Source organism: Ovis canadensis, chromosome 14, assembly GCF_042477335.2.
Source record: "Ovis canadensis isolate MfBH-ARS-UI-01 breed Bighorn chromosome 14, ARS-UI_OviCan_v2, whole genome shotgun sequence".
NCBI lineage: Eukaryota > Metazoa > Chordata > Mammalia > Artiodactyla > Bovidae > Ovis > Ovis canadensis.
In genome coordinates, this window is record NC_091258.1 from 67,898,589 (window position 1) to 67,926,423 (window position 27,835).

Consider the following 27,835-nt stretch of genomic DNA (forward strand, 5'->3'; position numbering starts at 1 on the left):
GAATAACTCAAGAGACTGGGAAGAATACTGACAGCCGTTGAACCTGCTCTCTGTCACTTACCATCTGTGGTCTTCGGATAAGTTATGCAACCTCCCAAATTCCAGTTTCCTTCTGCAAAATGGAGATGATCACCATGCTGGCTCCTCCGCTTGCTAGAAGGAGTAAAGTGGGTACAAAGCCTAGAACACCTAGCATACGAGAGGCACCCAGTAACTGGGAGCCAGTAGCAGACAAGGCAATAGTAGCCTCAAAGGAAACCCAGCCTGCCAAGGCTAAGACCGGCAGTGTCGTTTCTGCTGAGAATGGCATATTTATATGTCATTGAGGAAATGGCATAGAGGCAACCAGAGCCAGTAGAAATTACGATTGACGAGGATAGAAACGCTTGCTTATTGTTAAGGAACTTTTAATAGCCAGCCGAGGAGATGGGTGTGGGGCATGAGAACCTCTGGCAGCAAGAATGTTGGGCATCTAGCCTGGAATACAGTAAGCACTCAACAAATGCTTCCTCTTTCCTTTCCATCACACGCTCCCCTCTATAACGACAGAATCTGTATATGTATATATCTGTCTGCAATGCGGGAGACCTGGGTTCGATCCCTGGGTCGGGAAGATCCCCTGGAGAAGGGAATGGCTACCCACTCCAGTATTCTTGCCTGAAGAATCCCATGGACGGAGGAGCCTGGTGGGCTACAGTTTATGGGATCACAAAGAGTTGGACACGACTGAATGACTAACACTTTCACTTTTCACTTTGTAAGAGTAAGCCATTTTTTATTACCCCCTGGGGATAGAGAGAAAATAGCCTGCGTGCCATCAAACCTGGGAGTTAGTGGAAGAGGAAGGAAACCCGTGGGAGCCAAATTTTTGTCTTCCTTCAATCCAGAAAGAAGAAGCCAGCCGAGATGAATGGATGGCCCAGTTACCTGCTGGGGTGGATGGTCTTCCTCCTCTACTCCCATGAAACAACCGGAAGTGAGTATACTGGGAGGCAGCAGGGAGGGTTTGGGACCTGGGAAGGATGAATGAAGTAAAGAGGACTGGATCCACGCAGGGAGAAGATAGCCTAGTAGAAATCTCAGACCGACGGGGGTGTGGCCCCTGGCTCTGCCGCTTTCTCTCTGCGTGACCTTGGTCATGCCCTGTAACCTCTCTGAAGTCAGTCCTCAGCCTTGAAAGAGGAATAATGGCATTTACGTCATGGGACGATGTTGAAGCATAAAGAAAATAACAGACACAAGCATCTTTCACAGATTTAGCACAGGGTAGTGAGGTCGCTCAGTCGTGTCCGACTCTCTGTGACCCCATGGACTGTAGCCCACCAGGCTCCTCCATCCATGGGATTTCCCAGGCAAGAATGCTGGAGTGGGTTGCCATTTCCTTCCTCAGGGGATCTTCCAGATCCAGTGATCAAACCTGGGCCTCCCACATTGCAGGCAGACTCTTTACCATCTGAGCCACCAGGGGAATCAGCGCATGGTAAGGGGGATATAAATATTTTAATATAAAGGGGGGGGCTCTATGATTCCAGTACACTGAAAGTTCAGAATCCCTTACTTGAACATTCCCTTTATACTCATTAAAAAAAAAAAAATGTAGGGCTTCCTTTTTGGCTCAGTGGTAAAGAATCTGCCTGCCAATGCAGGAGACACAGGTTCAACTCCTGGTCCAGGAAGACCCCACATGCACATGTCTATAGATTAATTTATTCAATACACATTTTGATATTTATTTGGCTGTGACAGATCTTAGTCACAGCACTCGGGACCTTTCAGTTATAGCGAGTGAACACTTAATTGCAGCCTGTGGGCTCTAGTTTCCCAGCAGGGATCGAACCCTGGATCCCTTGCACTGGGAGCATGGAATCTTAGCCACTGGACCACCAGGGAAGTCCTTTCATTACATATATGTTGAGTGACTCCAAAGTGCCTGGATTTGTGCTTTGGTCCAGAAACATAACAGTAAACAAAACTCACACCCTACACTCAAACTGGTGAGTATGGCACTGCTCTATTTAAGATGCTTCACCCACAGGGACCTACTGCAAAGCACAGGGAACTCGGCCCAATGTCATGTGGGTGGCCTGGAGGGGAGGGGAGTTTGGGGGAGAATGGATACATGTATACGTATGTCTGAGTTCCTTTGCTGTCCACCTGAATCTCCCACAACATTGTTAGTTGGATATGACAATATAAAATAAAAAGTTTTTTAAAAATGGTAAGTACACTTACAAAGATTGGCCCAGAGTATTATAAGAGCAAGCAAGCGTATTAATCCAGGCTGAACCAGGTCTTGATGAATGAGTAGCAGAGAGCAAAGTCGTTCTGGGCAGGATGAAGGACATGAGCAAAACTCCAAAGACAACATGGAGGAAGGTCAAGGGAATGTTAATCGCAGAGTGAGAACAGAGAGGTCAGCAAGTCTCGGATTATGGAGGGTTTTAACCCAGCTAAGAAGATTAGACCATCTGCTGGACTACTTTACAGATGGCTAATAGTATCTATTAGTGTTGATTTTTGCTAACAGCTCCCAAGGATAAACTTAATTCTATGTACACGGGGTACCAGCCTGCCCTCCCCACCACCACCAGCATCCTGTATACTCAGGGGTGTTCCTGGGTGAGGACAATCATTGATGATGATGACAATTAACTTTTGTTGAGTAGTTTCTGCCTGCCATGCAGGAGATGCGGGTTCAATCCCTGGGTGGGGAATATCCCCTGGAGAAGGGAATGACAACCCACTCCAGTATTCTTGCCTGGAGAATCCCATGGACAGAGGAGCCTGCCGGGCTTCAGTGCATGGGGTCGCAAAGAGTCGGACAAGACTTAGCAACTAAACAACAATATCCTTACTGTGGTCCGGTGGTTAAGAATCAGCCTACCGGTGCAGGGAACACCGGTTCGATTCCTAGTCTGGGAAGATTCCACATGCCAGGGAACAACTAAGCCCGTTTACACCACAACAACTGAAGCCCTCTCACCCTAGAGCCCCTGCTCTGCAACAAGAGGAGCCACCATGATGAGAAGCCCGTCACCACAACTAGAGAGTGGCCCCCACTTGCCACAGCTAGAGAAAGTCCACGCATAGCAATAAACACACAGTATAGACAATGATGCATTTTAAGAAGATGTTTAGCAGTATCCTGGGCTTCTACCCAGTAGATACCAGTAGCACAGCTACCAGTTCCTCCCTCTCCCTCTTGTAACAACCAGAAACGTCTCCAAACATTGTCTGATGTCCCCTGGAGTGGGGGAGGTCATAATTGCCCCTTCTCCATTGAGACCCACCATTCTATGCCCAGCTGGCAGACAGAGAAACAAAGAAGTATGGAGGGTTGATTGGAAACTTTTTTTGTTGAGCCAGGAAATGATAACATCACTTGAATCCACATGTTATGAGTCATAACTTAGTCCATGGCCCCAGCTAACTGTAAGAGAAGCTGCAGACCCTTCTCCAGCAGTTCGGTGGTTAAGACTTCGCCTTCCAGTGCCGGGGGTATGCGTTTGATCCCTGATCGGGGTGCTAAGATCCCACATGCTTTTCAGCCACAAAACCAAAACATAAAACAGAAGCAATACAATAACAAATTCAATAAAGACTTTAAACGACATGGGCCACATCAAAAAATCTTTAAAGAGAGAGAGACAGCAAAATGGATTCCAGCTTTGAGCTCAGAAAGAGAAGGAAGCTGGGTTTGGCGAATATATGGGAGCTTTGCCTCACCATCTTTGTAACATGAGCTAACACACAAGCACACACATGCAGGAAAACAGGCATGTACATACATGCACACACGTGCATGTACATGTGTGTGTGCACACACATAACCCATCAGAGCATCCCACTCATAGTGACCCATCAGAGCATCCCACTCACAGTAACCTATCAGAGCATCCCACTCACAGTGACCCATCAGAGCATCTCACTCATAGTAACCTATCAGAATATCCCACTCATAGTGACCCATCAGAGCATCCCACTCATAGTAACCCATCAGAGCATCTCACTCATAGTGACCCATCAGAGCATCTCACTCATAGTGACCCATCAGAGCATCCCACTCATAGTAACCTATCAGAGCATCCCACTCATAGTAACCTATCAGAATATCCCACTCATAGTGACCCATCAGAGCATCCCACTCATAGTGACCCATCAGAGCATCTCACTCATAGTGACCCATCAGAGCATCCCACTCATAGTGACCCATCAGAGCATCCCACTCATAGTGACCCATCAGAGCATCCCACTCATAGTGACCCATCAGAGCATCTCACTCATAGTGACCCATCAGGGCATCCCACTCATAGCGACCCATCAGAGCATCCCACTCATAGCGACCCATCAGAGCATCTCACTCATAGCGACCCATCAGAGCATCTCACTCATAGTGACCCATCAGAGCATCCCACTCATAGTGACCCATCAGAGCATCCCACTCATAGTGACCCATCAGAGCATCCCACTCATAGTGACCCATCAGAGCATCCCACTCATAGTAACCCATCAGAGCATCTCACTCATAGTAACCCATCAGAGCATCCCACTCATAGTGACCCATCAGAGCATCCCACTCATAGTGACCCATCAGAGCATCCCACTCATAGTGACCCATCAGAGCATCCCACTCATAGTGACCCATCAGAGCATCTCACTCATAGTGACCCATCAGAATATCCCACTCATAGTGACCCATCAGAGCATCCCACTCATAGTGACCTATCAGAGCATCTCACTCATAGTGACCTATCAGAGCATCTCACTCATAGTGACCCATCATTATATCTTTGAGGAAGGGAAAGAGGAATGTGGAGGAGACAGCATAATGAGAGCAAGGGCCATTCTGATCCTGCTGAAAAAAATCCAAGTTCTCATTTTAATCATTGTTGTTCAGTCGCTAAGTTGTGTCCGACTCTTTGTGACCTCATGGACTGTAGCCTGCCAGGGTCCTCTGTCCATGGTATTTCCCAAACAAGAATACTAGAGTGGGTTGCCATTTCCTTCTCTAGGGAATCTTACCAGAGCAGGGATTGAACCCACGTCCCCTGCATTAGCAGGTGGATTCCTTACCACTGAGCCACCAGGGAAGCCCACTGTCACTCTACTGCTACTAAGTCGCTTCAGTCGTGTCTGACTCTGTGTGACCCCATAGACGGCAGCCCACCAGGCTCCCCCGTCCCGGGGATTCTCCAGGCAAGAACACTGGAGTGGGTTGCCATTTCCTTCTCCAATGCATGAGAGTGAAAAGTGAAAGTGAAGTCACTCAGTCGTATCCAACTGTTCGCGACCCCATGGACTGCAGCCTACCAGTCTCCCCTGTCCATGGGATTTTCCAGGCAAGAGTACTGGAGTGGGGTGCCACTGCCTTCTCCAGTCACTCTACTAGTCCTGCTCAAAAAAAAAAAAAGGTATTAACTTTAAATCACCCCTTGTATGGGTCCTCATTTCCTTCTCTATGAAACAAAGAATTGGGTTAGCCTAGCATTTCATTTTTCTAAGGTTTTTTTTTTTGGTGGGGGGGATGTGGATCATTTTAAAGTCTTTATTGAATTTGTTACAATATTATTTCTGCTTCATGTTTCTTTTTTCTTTTTTTTTTGGCCTCGAGGCATGTGGGCTCTTAACTTCCCGACCAGGGATCGAACCTGCACCCCCCATGTTAGAAGGCAAAGTCTTAACCATTGGCCCACCAGGGAAGTCCCAGAACAGCATTTCTTAAAATGTGTTTCAGGGACTACTCATCGCTAGCACTATTGAGTAATGGGGAAAAAAATTAAAAGGACAACTCGATATACTCTGTTTCACTCTTGTTAATTCAATCCTTATTTGCATATGGACTTTTGTGATGAACCCCATCACTGAAGAAACCTGTTTAACACTATTTCACGTGGTGTTTCCCAAATTTATTTTATTCTGTCAGTTATTTTTTGAGCATCTGCTATGATCAAGTCCCTCTTCTAGGTTCTGAGGATACCTGGTGTAAAGGATAAAGTCCCCGTCTTGGTAGCAAAGGATAGAAAGGTCAAGAGTTGTGCTTCCTAAACTTACTCATTCAAGTTCACCCCCTCCATACCCGCCACCACCTGCATGCCATCTAAAGTATTCTGTACTCAACATCTTTCTTTCAACATGCTTACTCTTCCTGAATACATTTATTTTAAACGAATTGTTAGCATCAGCCCTGTAATCTATAAAAGCACTGCTACTTGACATAAATAGGAAGTACCAATAAAAATAAATACTATGAGAGCAAAAGCCTATTATTAAATTCTACCAGATACTATTGTCCTAATAGGGTTTTGAGCCCGAGTCCCGCTCTCTCTCTTTTTTTTTTGTTAAAAAGGGAGATTATTAAGTATTAGAGATATGGTAGCGAAATACTAGCATTAAATTGAAGCTTTTTCTTTTATGTCATCAGGATGGAAAAAGCATTGGAAAACAAAATGGTTTTTTAGTCTGAGATTCAAAATTATTTCATGTGTGTCTTTTCATGACCTGATGGAATCTTGTAATTTACCAAATTGTTTTTCAAAGATTTTTTGACTCGGACCATTTTTTTAAAAGTCTTTATTAAATATGTTACAATATTGACTCAGCCTATATATATATAGGCTGCCAGGCATGTGAGATCTTAGCTCCTCAACCAAGGATCGAACCCCCACGCCAGTGAACCCACATCCCTTGCACTGGAACATGAAGTCTTACCTACAGGACCCCCAGGGAACCCCCTCACCAAAAGTGTCTTGTGTGACATGTGTGGTAGCCATGCTGGTTTGGAGACATATCTTGGTTGCCTTCATTGTTGGTGAAACTCATCCCTACTACTCTGGGTCCAAACATAAGCTGGAAATGTTCTTGTATGTCATTAGGAAATTAGATGCAAAGGCTGTACCTGCAGACTTCAGGCCATCATATGAAGCAGAGAGAGTATCATCCTTGGCTCCTTCTTTGGGACTAATCCCCTACTTTGTCCATCTGTCCTTCAGATAAGAAAGATTCATGCATCTTTCCCTTCACCTACAAGGGTTCTACTTATTTCTCCTGCACCAGAGCCAACAGCTTATCCCCTTGGTGTGCGACCAGAGCCGTTTACGACGGACGGTGGAAACACTGCGTGACGGAAGGTGAGTGGCGCCATGCCGTCCTGTCGGCAGGTGCCTTCAGCAGATGGACTACAAAAGAGCATGCGCGGGCGTGGACCATGTGACCCTGTTTCTGGCAGACCAAACACCGAGTGTTAATAATGGGTAATAATGCTAAGGATCATAGAGTGAGGAGCTTCCCGGCGGTCTAGTGGTTAGGACTCGGCACTTTCACTGCCGAGGGCCCAGGTTCAATCCTTGGTCAGGAAACTAAGATTCCACAAGCCACATGACATGGCCAAAAAATAAGAAGAAAAGATAATGGTGTTAAAAATAGTGCTTTCCAAGACATGGAAGCAAACTAAATGTCCACCGAGCGATGAATCGATAAAGATGATGTGAGATATACACACGCGTGCATGCACACACACACACACACGCCCATGCACACACAATGGAATATTACTCCATCATTAAAAGGAATGAAATAATGCCATTTGCAGCAATGTGGATGGACCTAGAGATTATCACACTAAGTAAATCAGAGAAAGACAAGTATCTCATGGTGTCATTTATAAGTGGCATCTAGAAAATGATACAAATGGACTTATTTATAAAATAGAAAGGACCCACAGACACAGAAAACAAACATACAGTTAACAGCAGGGAAACACTGCAAATATTGCAATAACGTGAGTCATATGAATTTTTTTTTGCTTTCCCAGGACATTTAAATGATATGTCACACCGTACTGCAGTCTAAATGTGCAATGGCATTATATGTCTTTAAAAAAATTACATACCCTTAATTTAAAAACTATCTCATCGCTCAAAAATGCTAACCATCCTCTGAATCTTCAGTGAGTTGCAATCTTTTTGCTGGTGGAGGAAAAGATGTTACCTTGATGTTGATGGTTGCTGGCTGATCAGGGTAGTGGGTGCTGAAGGTTGGAGTGGCTGGCAATTTCTTAAGACAACAAAGAGGTTTGCGGTATCTATGAACGCATCCTTTCATGAACAATTTCTCTGTAGCCTGCAGTGCTGTTTGATAGCATTTTACCTACAGTAGAACGTCTTTCAAAAGTGGAGTCAGTCCTCTCAAACCCTGCTGATGCTTTATCAACTAACTTCATATAGTATTCTGTATCTTTTGTTGTGTCAACGCTCTTCACAGCATCTTCACCAGGAGTAGTTTTCATCTCAGGAAAACACTTTCTTTTCTTGTCCGTTAGAAGCAACTTCTTATCCATAGGTTATGTATTTCATGGTGCCTCAAAATAATTACATTCACCACATCAAAGATCATTAATTGGGTTTCCCTGGTGGCTCAGTGGTAAAGAATCTGCCTGCTAATGCAGGAGACATGGGTTTGATCCCTGGTCCTGGAAGATCCCACATGCCTCAGAGCAACTAAGCCTATGTAATAAAAAGAAAAAAAAGAAATCACTGATCCACCGTAACAAATACAATAATAATTTCAAAGTGTGGCATATTGGGAGAATTACCAAAAAGTAACACAGAGACACACAGTGAGCCAACGCTATTGGGAAAATGGCACCGACAGACTTGTTCAAGGCAGGGTTGCCACACACCTTCAACCTGTGAAAAATGCAATCTCTGCGGAGCACAATAAAGCAAAGTGACTAAAAACAAGCTGAGCCTGCACTGCCTCTGGTGCAAAGTCTTCTGCAGTGCAAACAAATCAGGATCAACCGGTTGAAACTGAATTAGAAATTTACAAGTTAATTCTGGAAAAGAGGTCCCCAGGGTCTTCCCTGGTGGTCCAACGATTAGGACTCCGCTCTTCCAATGCAGGGGGCACAGGTTCGATCCCTGGTTGGGGAACTAAGATCTTGTGAGTCTCGCAGCCAAAAGTGAATGACCAGTGCAAGGTCGCAGCACTCATGGACTTCCTTCTGCGCAGATTACCCACGCTGTGTCTTTCCCTTCATCTACCGGGGAAAGCCCCATAATGGGTGCATCACGGATGGCAGTTTATTCGGAAGGCAGTGGTGCTCAGTGACTTCCAGCTTTGATGAGAAGCAGCAGTGGAAATACTGCGAAACCAACGGTGAGGCGCTGCCGCAAGGAGGGTGCGTTTGGTGGGGGAGGGGACGGCGGCCAGCAATGATTCTGGCGAGGCCACGGGCACCGGGCAGTGGGCACGTGCGCTCCGTTGCTCAGGCGTGTCCGACTCCTTGTCACCTCGTGAGCTATGACCCGCCTGGCTCCTCTGTCCATGGGATCCTCCAGGCAAGAATACTGGAGCGGGTTGCCATTTCCTCCTCCAGGGGATCTTCCCGACCCAGGGATCCTTGCAGGGTCTCCTGCCTTACAAGTCCCCAAGGCCAGCGTGAAAAACCACTTGTGCTGAGGACCAAGTCCTTCGGCTGTAGTTCTGACACTGGTTTTCAAGGAGTTCTATTTCTAGAATCGACAATGATGAGATTCACCCAATGCCACACCCAAACTGCATTTCAAAGTGCCTTAACATTTACTCTTACTTCTAGGCCTACTCTTAACTGAATAACAACCTCCATTCATTCTAGTGCCTTCTCTGTGTTAGACCCTGATCCAGAAGCTCTCGATATAATAACCCACTGAATCTTCCCATGGAAGCTGTACCAGATGCTACTTTTTCCCACTATTCAGTAAATGGTCCCAATAAAACGATGGCCCAAGGTGATGTCAGAGTTAAAATTTGAATTCCAGTCCCTTTGACTCCAAAGCCTGTGCCTTATTACCTTCTCACGAAGCACTGTTGCCTCTAGAGATGAAAATGCATACAAGGAAGGTACCTATCTACGAGTACACTTATTCCTACATAAGATTCTGGATGTGTGTGCTAAGTCGCTTCAGTCCTGTCTGACTCTTTGCAACCCTATGGACTGTGGCCCTCCAGGCTCCTCTGCCCATGGGATTCTCCAGGCAAGAACACTGGAGTGGGTTGCCATGCCCTCCTCCAAGGGATCTTCCCGACCCAGGGATTGAATTCGAATCCCTTATGTCTCCTGCATTGGGAGGCGGGTTTTTTTTCTTCTTCTTTTTTTTCAACCACTAGCACCACCTGGGAACATAGGTTCTAATTATGTTCATTTCCATCATTATTTTCAGAGTACGGGGGAAACTCTTTCAGCAAGCCCTGCATCTTCCCTGCCACCTACAGAAATAATGTGATCTCTGAATGCCTTGAGGATGAAAACAACAAGCTCTGGTGTCCAACCACGGAGAACATGGATAAGGACGGGAAGTGGAGTCTTTGCGCAGACACCAGTACTATGGGGAAGGGGGCTGGGCGGGCACGGCGGGGGGGGGGGTGAGGCCTTCATTCATTCACTCACCAAACACCTATCCCAGCCCTACTGTGTGCCGGACCCTCAGAGATCTGATGAACAAATGGCATAAAGAATGCCATAATGTGACAGGCAAAAATGTGGTCTCCTTAAGATCCAAGTGAAAGGGGCCAGTATAAAATTTGGGAAATATTAAATACCCAACACTCAAATGACGAGTATGCTATATGATAAGGTTTTGAAAAATCTGTTACTAATGGAGCTGGAAAGATGGTGAAGCCAATTCAAAGGACTTACAAGAAGCATCCATGGATGCTCAAGTCCTTTATATCAAATGGTGTAGAAGAGTTGAAAGTGAAAGCCGCTCAGTCGTGTCCGACTCTTTGCGACCCCATGGACTGTAGCCTGCCAGGCTCCTCTGTCCGTAGAATTCTCCAGGCAAGATACTGGAGTGGGTAGCTTATCCTTTCTCCAGGTCATCTTCCCAACCTCAGTATTTGTGGGTTCTGGAGCCACAGATTCACCAACTAGATATTGCATTCCTCAAGTGGAATATTTGAATCCTCAGAGAACCTGTGACTACTGAGGGTTGACTGTACATAGTCAGTGAAGAAAAGAATGCCAAGCTGAAGCGAGATTGCTAAATTAGATACAAAATCCATTAACATCTAAAAACAATCAAACCTTTGGGTTTATCTTGTCTACCAGGTAGAGATGACTGGGCTCTCTCTTGAACAAGTTGGGCTTCCCAGGTGGTACAGTGGTAAAAAAAAATCTGCAGGGGCCCAGGAGACTCAGATTCCATCCCTGGGACAGGAAGGTCCCCTGGAAGAGGAAATGGCAACCCACTCCAGTATTCTTGCCTGGAGAATCCCATGGACAGAAGAGCCTGGCGGGCTACAGTCCACGGGGTTACAAAAGAGTCCGACATGGCTTAGCAACTGAACAACAACACATCACCCCTTCGGCAGGAGCCTCTGAGCAGAGCTCAAACAACGCAAGCTTAAGTAAGGATGAAGCCTTCACTGTAGCGTAAAGACACAGGAGTAACCACCGTCTTATCTCCATTTCCTCCCTAGGAATTTCCTCATTGGTTCCTGGCTTCCCTTGCCACTTCCCGTTCAACTACAAAAACAAGAATTATTTTAACTGCACCAATAAAGGATCAAAGGAGAACCTTTTATGGTGTGCAACCTCTTACAATTATGACCGGGACCGTACTTGGGTGTACTGCTGATGCAAAGGTGAGCTCTTTTCCTTCCAGCGTGATTTGCTGAGTTTTCCAGCAAGACGAGTTCTATTTCTCAGAGAAAAGGTGAACTTAGCGGGGGTGGGGGAGGCTGGGACAACTTCCCAAAGTAGAAGACAAGAAGAAATCGGGATGTCTCTGAAAAGCAGAGGAGCAGGGTGAGGAGGCGAGCGAATGATTTCAGAACCGGAAAGGTGTCATTCCAAATTTTAGGTCTGGGAGGATTTGGGTGTGAAAAATTCAGAAAGCGGAATTTCGTGAGTTGAGACTTTAAATGAAAGGACAAACTTGAAAGGAGATAACCAAGACCTCTCTGGTCCCCCTGATGACTCAGCAGTAAAGAATCCCCCAGCCAATGCAGGAGACACAGGTTCAATCCCTGGGTTGGGAAGATCCTGTGGAGAAGGAAATGGCAACCCACTCCAGTATGCTTGCCTGGGAAATCTCAGGGACAGAGGAGCCTGGTGGACTATGCTCCATGGGGTTGCAAAGAGTCAGCTATGACTTTGTGACTGAGTACACACACACACACATGTCCCCAGAAACCTTGTGGTTGGTCCCTTACCTGCTTCACTGAGTAGCTAACCAAGGAAAAGTTTGGGCTCACCTCTCACCCTCTCCCCAACCTCAGCACATACATCATCAACTGTCTCCACAGGACCAACCTCATCCTTCCTTTTTCCTATTCTTTTCCTTCCAGCTTCCATATTCTAAAGCCTATAACAATTCTCTCTGGACCTCCTGCACTGACCTTGTCACACTGTAATTCTGGAATTTGAAAGTAAACAGAAGCCGTCTCATCAGATCTGTGACCATCCTGGTGATTCCAGCAGTATTTATCCTTGTGATTGCATGTAGGTTATAGAATCGAAATCAGTGACTCTTCCTGAAATTTAGTTTGATGGTGCAAATTATCTTCCATGTTCAGAGGAAAGGCGAAGGAGTCGGTTTGGGCCTCTACCATCTTAACAGTTGTTGATATTGTTGTTTAGTCGCTAAGTCGTGTCTGACTCTTTGCAACCCCATGAACTGTAGCCCGCCAGGTTCCTCTGTCCATGGGATTTCCCAGCAAGAATACTGAAGTGGGTTGCCATTTCCTTCTCCAGGGGATCTTCCCAACCCAGGGATGGAACCTATGTCTCCTGCACTGGCAGGTGGGTTCTTTGCCACTACACCACCTGAGAAGTCCCCATCTTAACAGGGTGAATACTAAAAAAGAAAAAAAAAAAACACCCACAGTGGTCCCAAATCTGTGGCTAAGTCTAAGAACATCTTTAGTCTCCAGCCTCAAATTTGTAACCATCAGAGAAAAACTATCTTGGGACTCCCCTGGCAGTCCACTGGTTAGAACTCAATGCTTCCACTACAGGGGCACAGGTTAGATCCCTGCTCGGGGAACTAAGATTCCCACATGCCATGCCACAACCAACCAAAAACAAGCAAACAAATAAACAAACAAAAAGAGCAGAACCATCTTCTTGCAAGTCCTGCTCCTACCAAACGTATTACAGCATAGGTGAGGTTGAGGTGCTTATTATTCACTGACTTGATCCCATGAGCCAGGTGAGGGGCAGGGGGTATCTAACTGCTCTTGGCTCAGCTGCGTCACCTTATTCCCAACTGAACCTTAAAAATCAACATGAAGTCACTTTTTAATTCACGTTACATTTGAGTCAGTGTGTACCTGTTACCTGAACACTGGCTTTTGATTTTATTTTCAAGGGAAGGAGACACGTTTCCAGTGGAAGGCTGACATATTAAGTCTGGAACCTGCTTCACCTTTTTCGTCGAATTTTTCAAGCTTAGATAATCGCCTTTAGAAAGAACCTGTTCACCGTCTTGCTTCATCACTTGGTCCTTTGTGAAGAACAGAAGGAAAATGTGGTCTAACCACCAAAAGGGAGCCCCACATTAACTCTGGGGCTGCCTTTTCCACTTCCTAGAATGACAGATACAGTGAGGGATCCAAAAGGGTGGGGAAGGAAACGCTGGTGAGTCATATGGTGCAAAGATCAGATTCTCCGCCCAGGGACTCTAGGAAATGATTGCAGCCTGCTGTCTCTTTCTGGGAAGTTACAGACTTGGGTGGAGCATTTGTAGGTACTTATTAAATCATTAATAAATAAATTAGTACATCAATGGAGGGTAGAAAATTCATTGCAAGATGGCCTCGACTCTTCTTCCCTTATGGTGCCCGTGACAGACATCAACAATCGATTGCAGAATCTGTTTCCTGTGAGCCCAGATGCAACGTCATGTTGTTGGTGTTCTTCTCTTCCTCTCCATCCTCTCCTTCCTTCTCCTCTTCCCTCTCCTCCTCCTCTTCTCCCTCCCTGTCCTCCTCCTCCTCCTTCATAAAATCCCTCTCAGTGGACTTCCCCGGTGGTGCAGTGGATAAGTAGCCGCTTGCCCATGCAGGGGACATGGGTTGGATCCCTGGTCCAGGAAGGCCCCAGATGCCGCAGAGCAACTACACCCCTTTGCCATAACTACTGAAGCCCGAGCTCCAGAGCCCGTGCTCTGCAACAAGAGAAGCCCCCGCAGTGAGAAGCCCGTGCACTGCGATGAAGAGTAGCCCCGGCTTGCCACAACTGGAGAAAGGCCACACACAGCAACGAAGACCTGTCGCCGTCAAAAATAAATATTCAAAAACAAAACAGAAAAAACCCTCTGAGCAACTATGACCATTGTCCCTCACCATAGCCAGACATTAGCAGTAGATTTCAGCCGTTCAGCCTCATTCACTGCCAGTCTGATCGTTAACATTCACATGATGTCGCATTGATGTGAGAGACGCCTGAAAACTGAATGGTCGGTCTTTTTCACTTTAGTTTAACAGCCAGAGCCCAGATCCTCACTCAATCGTGTAAAAACACTCTAGTAAGCGTAATCGCCCTGTTCCTAGATCCCACATCTCTGTCCCTTGTTTAGCACTTTCCCACATCTCATTTTCTACCTCTGCCCCCCCACCTCCTCACTCACTACACTCAAACTGCTACTCTGTTCCTTGAACTCAGCAAGCTCACTCCAGCCTCTGTCTTGCTGGTGCTGGAGTTCTCTTCCCCTCTTGAGCTTCTGTCGCTCTCCTCCTCACCTTGTTCAGTCTCTGCTAAAATGTCCCGTGATGGAGAGGGACGTGTGTCACCAGACCTACAGAAGACTTGGCGCCCACCTCTGGGGAGTGCTGTCTGCAGGCAGCCTTCAGCGGTCAAACCAGAATCAGGGATGTCCTCAGCTTCAGAGAGACCTCCCTTGCCCGAGCTCACGCCCTCCCCAGGACAGTCCATATCCAAGAATTGACCATGGGCAGATTTAAAGACCCAGCTGTTTCAACCCAAATGAGACAACTTGGAAGAGCTGGGTCAAGAGCGCCTGTGGACTCCGCTGAGATTGTTGACCTTGCACCATTGTTCAGCGTCTCCCTCTGCTGAATCCTAGTTCCTTCCCAAGTACCGATCCCAAGGATACAGCTTGATAAACCTCCTTCGTGCTCTCTCCACTCTCAGACAAGGGAGAAACCCTGGGAACCCAATGGAGACAGCTCGTCTCTAAGTGCCCTTTCTGACCTTTTCAGTAAATTAAGCCACCCTTGTGCCTTCCCTCCAATTCTCTTGGTATAACCACGCCACTTCCTCAAAGTATTCATCTCAGTCTGAACTTCTCTTAAATGATCATTTTTGTCTTTTCCCTCACATCAGGCCATAAGCTCCAAGAAAGTAAAGACTTTAAACTATCCCCAGGACCTAGAATAATCCCAGGCTCATAGTGCAGACATGCACTGTCCACTGGGGCTTCCCTGGAAGCTCAGCTGGTGAAGAATCCACCTTCCATGCAGCAGACCCTGGTTCGACTCCTGGGTCGGCAAGATCCCCTGGAGAAGGGATAGGCTACCCACTCCAACATTCTTGCCTGGAGAATCCCATGGACGGAGGAGCCTGGCAGGCTATCATCCATAGGGTTGTGAAGAGTCAGACTTGACTGAAGTGACTTAGCACAGCCACATGGAGCTATTTAAATTTAACAAGTAACTCATAAAACCAATAATGTGTTAAGAAAATGTTATTAACTTACTGAAATTAAAATGACGCCCCGATTCTCACCTCACCACATCTAATACTCAGGAGTGACACATAGCTGGTAGCTACCGTATTGGATGGTGCAGCAACTCAAGAGTATTTCCATTATCACCAGGAGATCCCATTGGCTTGTGGGGCTCTAGACTACAAGCTTCTTGAGGTCAAGTAACTTATCCTTGCTCTATCTCTATCACTTGGAACACTGCCAAGTGATATCAGGGACTCAGCAAGTAGTATGTTTGAGCAGGTGCAGGAATGATTGGATGGGTGAGTTGATGAGTGTAGAGATGGGCTGTGATGGTTGAAGACAGGAGGTTGAAGTCATCTGTTAAATGGGTTATGGACTATGTCACTTCTCTGCTCCGAACCCTCCAAGGTCCTCAAAATAGCCTCTGAGAATGTATACTTCCATGAGTTGACTCCTGATCCACTCAGACCCCAAACCATCTACCCCTCTGCAGCCACCCTGGTCTCCTTGCAATTCCTCCAGAACTCCAGGTGCAATTCCTGCCTCAGGGCCTTTGTATTTGCACTCTGTCAAGTCTGAATTGCCCTTTCCCAGACATGCCCCCAGGGCTCCATAAACTCCCAGCTGTGCCTACATAGAATGCAACCCCTCCCCACCTCCAGAACCTTCTCATCCTTCAACCCTTTTCTGCTCCTTTTGCTCCACATCTCATCACCTTCTAACATTCGAGATATGATTATATTTACTCATTAACTTTGTTCTGTGTCTATCTCCTCACATTATAATGGAAGCTTCTTGAGTCGAGAGTTTGGGGCTATTTTATTCACTGCTATAGCCTCATTTTTCCTCATGCTTGGAAAAATGTCTGGCACGTAGCAGGCACTTCAGACGCTGCTGCTGAATAAATTAAAGGTGGAAGGGGGACAGAAGAAAAGAAAGAAAAGGAAAGGAAGGAATGAAGAAAATTAAAGAGAAAAACATAAAATAGTCAGGATAGTGAAGAATAGCAAAGCAGCATGGCTGCAGAGAAGTTAGGGAACATTTTTCTGATTCCATTTTTTTTAATTTAAATTAAAATTTTCTAAAAGGAGGCTATTGAACTAGGTGAACCATTCTCCAGGTCTATACTTAGGACTTTAAAGGTGAAAAAGAGGGACTTCCCAGGGGGATAAGGGGGCGTCCCAGGTGGCTCAGTGGTAAAAAGAAATCTGTCTCCCAATGCAGGAGACTCAGGAGACTCCTGTTCAAACCCTCAGTTGGGAAGATCCCCTGGAGAAGGAAATGGCAACCCACTCCAGTATTCTTACCTGTAAAATCCCATGGACAGAGAAGCCTGGCGGGCTACAGTCCATTGGGTCGCAAAGAACTGGACACGACTGAAGCGACTGAACACACACACAGAGGATAGGACTCCATGCTCCCAGTGCGGGGGACCCAGGTCCAATCCCCAGTCAGGAAACCAGATCCCACAAGCTGCAACTAAAGATCTTTCGTGCCTCAACTAAGACCTGGCTCAGCCAATTAACTAAGAACAAATAATTGAAGAAGGTTTCAAATGAACTCTTTATTTGAAGGACCTTGGGGTTACTGAAGGCAGAGGTGAGGAGGAATATATCTTTCCAATTTCTAACACAGATCAGGGTCAGGGTATGAGGGAGAGAACTGAATTCCAGTCTAACAGAGGGACTGTCTCCGTATAGCCCAGGGCAGATGGATGCGGAGGCAGGGTGCTTCTAGGAATGGCTTCCTGGCGATCCGGCTGAGCCAAGGATTTGGAGGTGTCCATCCTCTCTCTCTTTGCATGATGTCGTTTCGAGGGGAGCTAATCCCCTGGGGGATCAGCTTGCTCTAAACCTTGATAATCCAGATTTGTGATTTAATTCGGTGACCGGAGTATCTGACACAAGGGGAAGGAAGTCGGGGGCTAGAGAGATGAAAAGATACTGTGCTTCCAAGAAATCAAGTTGGGGGGCAGGTAGGTTCACGTGGACGCCTCTTTAGTTAACCCTTTCCAAACCCAGTCTCATCAAGAACCCTATTTCTAGCTTCATGATAGACAAGCCTTCTTCAACTGAGAGGAAGAAACTGAGGGGATTCAAGGCAGCTGAAGCAAGGAGGGTGAAAGGTAAACGCTGTGTTGAACTTTCTGAATCAAACAGGAGAAAAGACTATTTTCACCCAGAGGAAGTTGGGGAAGAGACACTGCCAGGTTGGAAGGATTTAGGATTACGAGTTGAGAGATGTCATTAGTCTTTCTTTGGGATTTGGGGGAGTGGCAAGGAGACCCCAGTACTGTTCACACAGGCCTCTTCCTCCTCAATCTAGTTCCAGGGATGTAACACCACCCCATCTGGCCACAGCTATCGTTTCTAGGCTACCCTCAATCCATAGCGCTGCAATACCAGTCTCCACCCACCCGCCCACCCTCTCTCTCTGGAGGGCCCATGGGGCACGTGGTCCTCTCCTCCACCACAACTTGATCCACGGTGAGCAGGTGGAGAGAGGCTGGGAAATCCCAGGACCTCCTCAACGAGACATCATCTTCACAAACTCTGCAGAAACACAATTTATGGTGAGGCAGAATAGGTATTTGTGTGGGTTGTTTTTTTTTTAATTGTCGAAGTATAGTTGATTTATGGAGAAGGTCGTGGCAACCCTCTCCAGTATTCGTGCCTGGAGAATTCCCATGGGCAGAGGAGCCTGGTGGGCTCCAGCCCATGGGGTCACAAAGGGTCAGACACGAGTGAAGCGAGTGAGCCCGCACACACGCAGGTGATTGACAAGGTTGTTAGTTTCGGGTGTACAGCAAGGTGATTCAACTATACACACAAATATATTCATTCCTTTTCAGATTCTTTACCCACACAGGTTATTACAGAATACTGAGTAGAGTTCCCTGTGCTCAACAGTAGGCCCTTATTGTTGATCTCTTTCATATAGATTATATATATTAGTGTGTATGTTAATCCCAAGCTCCTAATTTATCCCTCCCTCACTAACTGAGGCACCTGTTTGTAAGAGCAGCTGTCATTAGTTTTTTCAGCCCTTACTACATGTCAGAAACCACAAGATCTTTGGGAAATTAACGACTTGATCCCTCTACACCTCGATTTCTGCTCTTTACCTTATAAGATCTTTCAGATGGTTTAACAATATAATGCTTAGAAGACACAGTCAGAGTTCCATAATTAGTCATTGTGAGTCTCTGATTTCATCTTTTCAGCCAATCCGGGGGAGTTAAATACCATTTTACAGATAAGCAAGCTGAGGCTGGTGAGGTTGGCCAGTGTGCCTGAGATCGTGTAGGTGGTGAATGGAGAACCCTGGAAGGGACCCAGGTTGTACCTGACTTTGCTGTGACTCAATGTCAGGTGAACTTATTGCTCCCACCCAGGTCTCAAGGCACATCTGTCCTTCTCTTGCCTGTAGTTGACCCGAGGGTCAGGTTCCTCAAGAATTCTACCTCTTCCAGATTTTTCATTGATGTCTACTATGGGGCATCATGGATGCATTTGAATATCAAACTAAGAATTTTAGACTTTTGCCTTATAGACAGCAGTCAGATGCTGAAATTTTTGCACCAGAGAATGTCACAGTGAGACCCTGGCATGCCCTATTTGCATCTCCCACAGAAATGGCCCCCATCCCTTCCTCTCAAGACGCCAATCTTTCTCATTTATTCAATCACTCAACGTGTGTATGTCCTCAGTCACTCAGTTGTGCCTGGCTCTTTCACAACCCCATGGACTGTAGCCCAGCAGGCTCCTCGGGCAAGAATTTTCCAGGCAAGTATACTGGAGCGGCGTGCCATCTCCTCCTTCAGGAGTCTTCCTGACCCAGGGATAAAACCTGCATCTGCTGCGTTGGCAGGCGGGTTCTTTACCACTAGGGCCACCTGAAAAGCCCAATCACTCAATACACATGTTGAACTCTGTGCCAGGAACTGGGGGTATAATGATGAACCATTTCGTCTGTGGCCTCAGAAGGAAACAGGTAATCAACGATTGGAAGCTATCATGATGTCATGTGTCAGCATCACCGCAGAGGCGACTGTGGGTGTTATGGGAGCTCAGGGATGCTGAGCCTGGCAAGAAAGATGGGGAGGGGGGCACCATCCAGGGGCATAACTGAGGTTTAACCAGTGAAAAGATGAAGGCTGCTCCAGACAGCACACAAGCAGAGGTGTCTGTAGTGCACAATTTCTTTTAGCTTTTTGCTAAAACTTTGGGCGAAAAGTGCCATCCTTACCCCCATTTTGCAGATGTGAAATCTGACACTGAAAGAGAGAAAGTGACTGGGATAAGACCACATCATTAGTAAAAGATGATCCTGAGCTTGAACCCCATGAATCTGACCCCAGCGTCCCAGCAACTAACTAGCCCACTCTCCTTTGGATGGGAGTTTCTGTTCCTAGGACAAAGGTGCCCAGGGAACAAGGAAGGGATGGGAAAGGTGGAGTCAGAATCAGCTTCTGGACAGGGTGTTCCAAGGAGTGGCCAAGTGCAGATATTAAAACAAGGAGAGGTGACAGGCATAAGCTTTTGGAAATGACATGGGCAGAAAGTGAGACAACAAACAGTTCCAAAATCTAACCCTGCCTCCTCCAACTTCAAACTGAGGGAGAATGAGAAGGAATGGCCAACTTGGAAAAAAAAATCACCCTGTGGAGATGGGGGTGTCTGTCCCTACACAGCGTCACCTTCAAAGTCGACAGTGCCGTCTCCATTAATGTCAGCTTCCTGGACCACCTCGGAGATCTCCTGGGACGTGAGCTTGTCTCCCAGGAGCCTCTGCATGGCCTGCTGCAGCTCCACCAGTGTGATCTCCCCGTCCCCGTTGGCATCAAACTGAAGCGGAGCACAGGGAACAATATTAACCACAACAACCACAATAATAAGACAGTGTTTATTCATCACTTCCTGCGAGTCAAGAACTCAGCTGAAGATAAACAGCAAGGATCTACTGTACAGCACAAGGAACTATACTCAATATCTTGTAATAACCTATAATGGAAGAGAATGTTTTTAAAAAGAATATATATATATATATGAATATATATATATATATGAATATATATATATATATATATATTTGTATAAGGTGGCTCAGATGGTAAAGAATCCACCTGAGGTTCAGGAGACCCGGGTTCGATCCCTGGGGCGGGAAGATCCCCTGGAGAAGGGCATGGCTACCCACTCCAGTATTCTTGTCTGGGAAATCCCATGGACAGAGGAGCCTGGCAGGCTACAGTCCCTGGGGTCGCAAAGAGTCAGACCTCACTGAGCAACAAACGCACTCTAACTGAATGACTTGACTGTTCACAGAAACTAACACAACATTGTAAATTAATGATACTGCAATAAAAGTTTTTTAAAAGAGAGAGAGATAGGCATTTCCTGGTGGTTCCAGGGGTTAGGACTTGGTGCTTGGGGCTCAATCCCTGCTGGAGGAACTAAGATCCCTCAACTTGTGGCCAAAAAAAAAATACTCAGTTAAGAGGTTTGGTATCTGCTAAATGCCAGCTCCTTAAAGGCAGGTTCAAGGACTCCTGTTCCCTGTTCCATGCTTACCCCTTGAGATGCTGCACATCTTTAAAAAAAATAAATTTGGCTACACCGCACGGCCTGCAGGACTTGGGTTCCCCGACCGGAGATCGAACCTGCGCTGCCGGCAGTGGAAGCGCAGAGTAATAACCACCGGACCACCAGCGAAGTCCCTGCACACCTTTAACCCACTAGAAAGTCTTAGCATGTCAGCTCTATGTCCAAACAGGTCTGGGAGCCAACTGTCCTCCGGCTACACCGATGCTAATGGGGTTCAAACCACAACGCTCCCCTGCCTGGATCATGGCCAACAGCGTCCTGGCTGGTTCCAGCTGCCGCTGTGGTCCTACATAATCTGTTCTCTACCACTCAGAATTTGACATTCGAGTTCATTTAAAACACCAGTCAGGGACTTCCTTGGCGATCCCATGGTTAGGATGCCACTCTTCCACTGCAGGGGGGGTGTGGGTTCGATCCCCAGTCAGGCACCAAGAGCCCAGGTGCCACGTGGTGTGGCCAAAAAAATAATAAAAATTATTAAAAACAAGAAACACCAACTGGTCTAGTCCCTCCCTAGCTTAAAGTCCTCCAGTGGCTTCCTATCCCACTCAGAAGAAAATCCTGCCACCGCTCCACAACAGGCACGCCCCTATGGGGTGGGGACCTGCCTTCAGCACCTCTGAAACTTTGTTTATCTCAGCCTCCTCTCTCTCCGGCTCATGCCTCTCCAAATAGGACAGGCTTCTTGCTCGTCCTCAAACACGCCCTCCTGCCTTCCAGCGCCCCTACCTGCTGCTTCCTAATCCTGAGATCCGATTTCCCCTAGAGTAGTGCACTGTCCGGACGAAATATGGGAACCTTGCCGGTAATTTCAAATTCTTCTGAGCAGCCATTCCCTCACCACACACATTTTAAGGGAACAAGTGGAATTAATTTTTTATAATTGATTTTACTTTAAAATAACATTTCAGCATGTAATCAACTTTAAAAATATTAACAGGGCCTTCCTGGGTGGTCCAGTGGTTAAGACACTGAGCTCCTACTGCAGGGGGCCTGGGTTTGAGCCCTGGCTGGAAACTTAAGATCCCACTTGCCCCATAGAATGGCCAAATAAATAAATAAAACATCTTTTAAAATTTATTAATGAGCTATTTTACATTCTGGTTTTTTTTTTTCTGGGATTAAACCATTTTATTGATGGGCTTCAGAGGAGGATCGAAGGGCTGGGAGGACAATGAAATCAGACGTTTTTCTCCCATTTGGAATCTCCCCAGCTTCATAGTTGCTGAAAAGCTGTTATATTCTTTCAGTGTTATATTTCATAAGACTTAGTATAATACCATACTGAATACTATGTCCTTAGCATGGCTAGTTAACACACCCAGCCCCCAAGGACACTTAAGCTAAAACACTAAACCTTAATCCAGCATGTATCTTACATTCAGAGCACACCTCAATTCAGACACTAAATGTTGCAAGAAATACCTGATTTGTGTTTAAGTTTGGTAAAATTAATAGTTGAGAAGGTAGACTGGCATACCCAGTTGTTCCAAATTGAAGTTTTCCAATAATTGCTATGAGAATTCATTTTCAGATTTAAATGAACTGAAATTATATTCCATTGAATAAAAATAGAAATGAAATTAACCAAAAGTAAAGACAATTATATATATGTATATGGACATATTGCAAGTCTCATTCATTGACAGGGGGGCTCTTTACCACTGAGCCACTAGGGTTTTGTCCCCCATTAATGATTAATCATAGATCCCTGGGGTCTCCTCCCACTACCTCCAACATTAGGAAACTCACTTCCTTGAAGGCATCTCGCATCTCCTGGACACCAATCATCCCAGCCGTTTCTGCAAGCAATTTGGGGGTCATCAGCTCCACAAAGTCGTCAAAATCTACACGGCCACCCACTGGGGACAGAAGAGGCAGGTCTGGTGAGACTTCATACGCCCCTAACCTTCCATTCCCTCACTTTGCCGTTCGACTCTGTTCAATAGATCTGCTCCAATCTCTCTGCCTTCTAAGAGCTCCCTCTTTCAGCCAGCTCAAGCCCTCTTGTTCTTCTCATCTGAACAGGAGCGGGACGTACAGTGGAAGGAACTAACTGTTGATGTGACCTTAGGAAAAATCTCTTAATCGGTTCAGATCTACGCTCCCTCATCTGCAGATCTGGAGAAGAGACAGTATGAATTAAATGAGCACCAAATCCCTTCCAGAGGTGAATCTCCTTGAATTCAGTGTTGTTTACTCAGGAACATGCTCAGATGCAAACCTAGGAGCAATCTTATCAGTCACAAAATCAACTCTGGTCTCCATCTAAACACCCATCTTTTTTGTTACATTATTCAGCAACATTAGGCTCCAACTCCGAGCGTGTTTTCAGCATCAAATACAGGTCCAATCCTGCACTCCACTGATGAACCTTAGTGGAGACAGCAAAGACCTATATTTAATAAGCATTTACCTGTTTTAACATCTTTATCCCTTCCTTTCTACAGTCTCACTAGGTAAGGAGTGATAACATCTTCACTGCATGGATGGGGAAACTGAGATTCAAGAGTGGGGGCTAACTCTGCTTCTCATAATGACTACAACTAGTAAACAACAGAATGGAACTTGAACCCAAATCTATCTTTAAAATCACCCTTTTAACCACTTCAAATGCTGCCTCCCTAAGTACAGTCTGAGCAGTTTTCTTCCAGACGTCTAGCCCTGCTTTCCTCCTCCCCATCTCCAGCTCTACTCTCAACCTCCATATGCTTCCTGACTTCACTCTTAACCCTCCCCTAAGGCCGGGTCATTCCTCCCACCCCCAAGCCTCACAGTTCATCCGGATCTGCTGGCCCAGTTCAATCAGTTCCATCTCCGTGGGCATGTAACCCATTGTCCTCATGAGATTCCCCAAATCCTTACAAGAGATGAACCCATCTCGGTCCTTGTCAAACTCAAGAAATGCTTCCCGGAGCTCTGAAAGTTAAGAGACAAGAACTTTGGGGCAACTTGAAACAGTCACTGGGGGAAAAGGAGCATCCCTTGAAACTGTCAATGAGGCACCAACTCAAGACTCCTCAAAAAAAAAAATATTATAAAAATGTCCAAAAGGAGAGATATATGAAGTGTGTTAGCAAGAGGCATAATTCTTGAGACCACCAAATGATAGCACTGAAGTCCTTCACATTGTTGGGTGAAGTAATGAGAAACTTCAAAACCACCAAGAAAAAAAAAAGAATAATTTTGGACTTATCCTTAAAACTCAGGCATCATTCATGGGTCTCTGAGACACTTGGGGGTCAGGATGGCTTCTGAACACTTTGGGAAGTACTTAAACTGCCACAAATCACAGTTGAGTGGGAAGAGAGAGTGATGTAAAATTTTTGTGTCGAGGGATTTATGCTGAAATGTACAAAGGAACAGAGGGCAGGTGAATGGGTGGATGGTGATACGGGGATGTCTGGGGGAGAAGTGTTACCTTCAATCTCATCTGGTCCCAGTGGTCTTTCCTAGAAAGGAATGCGGGGGGTGGGGGCAGGATTTGGAAAGAGAATCAAGAGACCCACATTCACTTCTCCAAACACGTCTCATCCTCATCCTTTCCTGGTCCTTTCCCCTTCTCCCTCCCCTCCACCCTTCTCACCTTCCTTCTCCCACCTCCTGACTCCCCGTCCCTGGCTATTTGCTCCTCCCACTCCTCCTCACCCCCTTCTCATTTCCTCTCTCCCTTGGTCTCTCTTCTCCTGCCTTTCCCCAGTGGACATCCATCCCATTGTGCCAGAACAGATCCTGGGGGCCATGAAATCCAGTCTCCTCCAGATGAGGAAGAGTCAGACTTAGAATCAGTTAACATACTCAGAGTGCTAACTGTGCCGGGCTTCCACAATCATTTCATTTCAACTTCAGAACCACCCTGGAGGTCGAGCCAAATACCATTCCCATCTTACTTAAGAGAAAGCTGAGGAACAGAGAGGTTAAGGAACCTGTCTGAGGTCACACAGCTCATAAGTGGCTGGGTGAGAATCCCTTGGTGTAAGAGCTGTGTTCAGTGGCTCCCAGGCAGGATGAACACAGCCAGCATGACCAATTTCTGAAACCCTTTCATATTGCCACTAGCCACGCCAGGACATACCTGAAGGGTCAGGCTTGAGCACGTAGCACCTCCCCAGGAAAATTCCATCAACCCCTGGCCTCTTTCAGCCCCCATACCTCCCTTTACCCTTGGAGACTTTTTCCCACCTTCTCTTTTTTAGTATCCCCTTCCCCGCTCCAGCTGGGGCTTCCCTGGCAGCTCAGAAGGTAATCTGCCCACAATGCAGGAGACCCAGGTTCAATCCCTGGGTCAGGAAGATCCCCTGGAGAAGAGAATGGCAACCCACTCCAGTATTCCTGTCTGGAGAATTCCATGGACAGAGGAGCCTGGTGGGCTACAGTTCATGGGTCACAAAGAGTCAGACATGACAAAGCGACTAATACTTTCACTTTCCCCCCAGTTAGTTAGGCTTAAAGACTAACAGTGAAAAGCATGCCCATTGGAATCAAACGGTTCTGGCCCTGCCATTTACTAATTGTCAAAGCTTAAAGCAATGGACTTCATGACTCACAGCCTTACCTTCCACATCTATAAAATGGGAATGAAGGCATTACGGACCTCATGAGTCATTGATTGTAAGGATTAAATAATATCAAGAATGAAAAACCCTTTGCACAAGTCTGGGCACACAGCAATGACTTAAGTGGCAACTACAGACTTCCCTGGTGATCCAGCGGCCAAGACTCCGTGCTATCGGTGCATGGGGGCCAGATTCAATTCCTGGTCAGGGAACTAGATCCCACATGCTACAACTAAGACCCAGCACCAATTAAAAAATAATAATCGACAGCTACTATTATCCCCACCACCACCACCGTCGCTGGCATCACTATGGGTGTCTGTAGAAAACAATGATGTTGGTCAACAGTGACGTCACCCCAGTTCCCCTTTGTCTCCTCTTTCATCTTCTGCCTTCCGGTCCTGACTTCTGAGTTCACCCTCCCCTCCCTGACCCACGTGTCCCCACCGTGCTCCCTGGGATTCTTTAACCTTCTCAGGTCATGCTCTACCCCCTGCTCCCCTCTTCCACCTGCCGGTCACAGCCCTTCTCTTCCCCGCATCCCAGCTTCCCACCGTCCTTCCCCATCGCCCCCAGCCTCACCCGCTGTTTCTCCGCGATGCCTTTTCTTAGGAAGATGCAGGCAGGACCCATGGGAAACTGCATGGAGGGTGTCATGGTGGAGCTCATCAGGCTCCGATCTCAAGAGGCCGCACCCCCCCTCGACTTCAGGTCCCCCTTTGGTGGCTCAGCCTCCTTTGCTTCTCCGCCAGTCCTCGGCCAACTCTGCCTGCCTCTCCCCCGGTCGCCCTGGCTCCCTTTGGGCTGTGACAGCTGGGTGGGAAATCTCTTCTCAAGTTGGGGAGGGATCACAGCTGTTCCTGCCTCCCCATCTGGCTTGAGGGAGACTGGAGGGTGGAGGGGGGGAGCCAGTGTCAGGCTCTGACCTTTTATCCCCAGAATAGAATTGGAAGGATAGTTGCAAAAACGAGGATTAGAGCGGAGGGCATCCATTCATACAACGTTCCAACAGGCACGTGGCGTGATCGGCCTAAGCCTGGCCTCTGCTGGCCTTTGTGCAAGTGAAGACGGAGAGCACACAGCCCCTGGCTTCCAGGAGCTCTGGAGTAAGCCAGGAACGTGAGTACACGAGCAGAATGCGAACATCACGTGACAACCTGACTTTCGGAATAGGCAAGTATAGTGGCTGGTTCAGCCGCCAAGTCATGTCCGACTCTTCGAGACCCCCATGGACTGCAGCACACCAGGCTTCCCTGTCCCTCACCATCTCCCAGAGTTTGCCCAAGTTCACGTCTGTTGAATCGGTGATGCCATCCAATCATCTCATCCTCTGTTGCCCTCTTCACCTTCTGCCCTCAACCTTTCCCAGCACCAGGGTGTTTTCCAGTGAGCCAGGAGGGTGGTGTTTGCCCTTCCTCTGCTCATTTCTTCCCTTCCCTTCTTTTTTTCCTGAACATTTCAGGGCAGGAGGGGCAAGGTAGGCATCCACACTGATGTGGGTAGTCAGAGGCCACAGTGAAGCGATAGAGAGACTTCCCTGGTGGGGGAATTTAAGACTGTGCTTCCACTGCAGGGGGTGCAGGTTCAATCCTTGGTTGGGGAACTAAGATCCCAAGTGCCATGTGGTGTAGACCAAAAAAAAAAAAAGTGGGTGGGTTTGGAGGCAATAAGGGTTGCGTGGCCCAGAGCGTTGGCGCCTGGGAAGTTGAGGATGAACCCACGGAAGAGCAGCCTGGTACGGGATATGGAGCATGAACTGGGTGACGAGGGTTATCTACACGCAGGTATCACCTCATTTAGGGTAAGGGTTTGCACTGTGAGCAGAGTGAAGATATCCACTCATGGAGGTGGCGTGGTGCAGGGTGTTGAAGCCAGATCATGGCGAGAAAGGCGTCCCCACAGGAGCAGACAGCAAAGGAGAAGGGAGATTGGTTACACATGGGATTATACTAGGGATAAAGGGAATCGGGGTTCTCGCTGCTGGAAAAGGGAGTTTTTAATACAG

General features: G+C 46.9%; 2 protein-coding genes across 2 annotated transcripts; one reads left to right on the plus strand and one right to left on the minus strand.

Annotated features, from left to right (window-relative positions):
* Window positions 1–893: 893 nt before the first annotated feature.
* ELSPBP1 (epididymal sperm binding protein 1) lies at window positions 894–11,622 on the plus strand. Its single transcript, XM_069551100.1, has 5 exons — window positions 894–976; window positions 6,990–7,127; window positions 9,010–9,156; window positions 10,200–10,358; window positions 11,458–11,622. The coding sequence occupies exons 1-5, from the start codon at window positions 907–909 to the stop codon at window positions 11,613–11,615; spliced, it is 672 nt and encodes a 223-aa protein (XP_069407201.1). The 5' UTR covers window positions 894–906; the 3' UTR covers window positions 11,616–11,622.
* A 5,588-nt stretch (window positions 11,623–17,210) lies between these two features.
* CABP5 (calcium binding protein 5) lies at window positions 17,211–26,594 on the minus strand. The gene is made up of 6 exons (XM_069549302.1): window positions 26,413–26,594; window positions 24,696–24,726; window positions 24,050–24,193; window positions 23,027–23,136; window positions 20,371–20,518; window positions 17,211–18,223 (listed from the first exon to the last, which is right to left on the minus strand). The coding sequence occupies exons 1-6, from the start codon at window positions 26,497–26,499 to the stop codon at window positions 18,198–18,200; spliced, it is 546 nt and encodes a 181-aa protein (XP_069405403.1). The 5' UTR covers window positions 26,500–26,594; the 3' UTR covers window positions 17,211–18,197.
* Window positions 26,595–27,835: the final 1,241 nt, after the last annotated feature.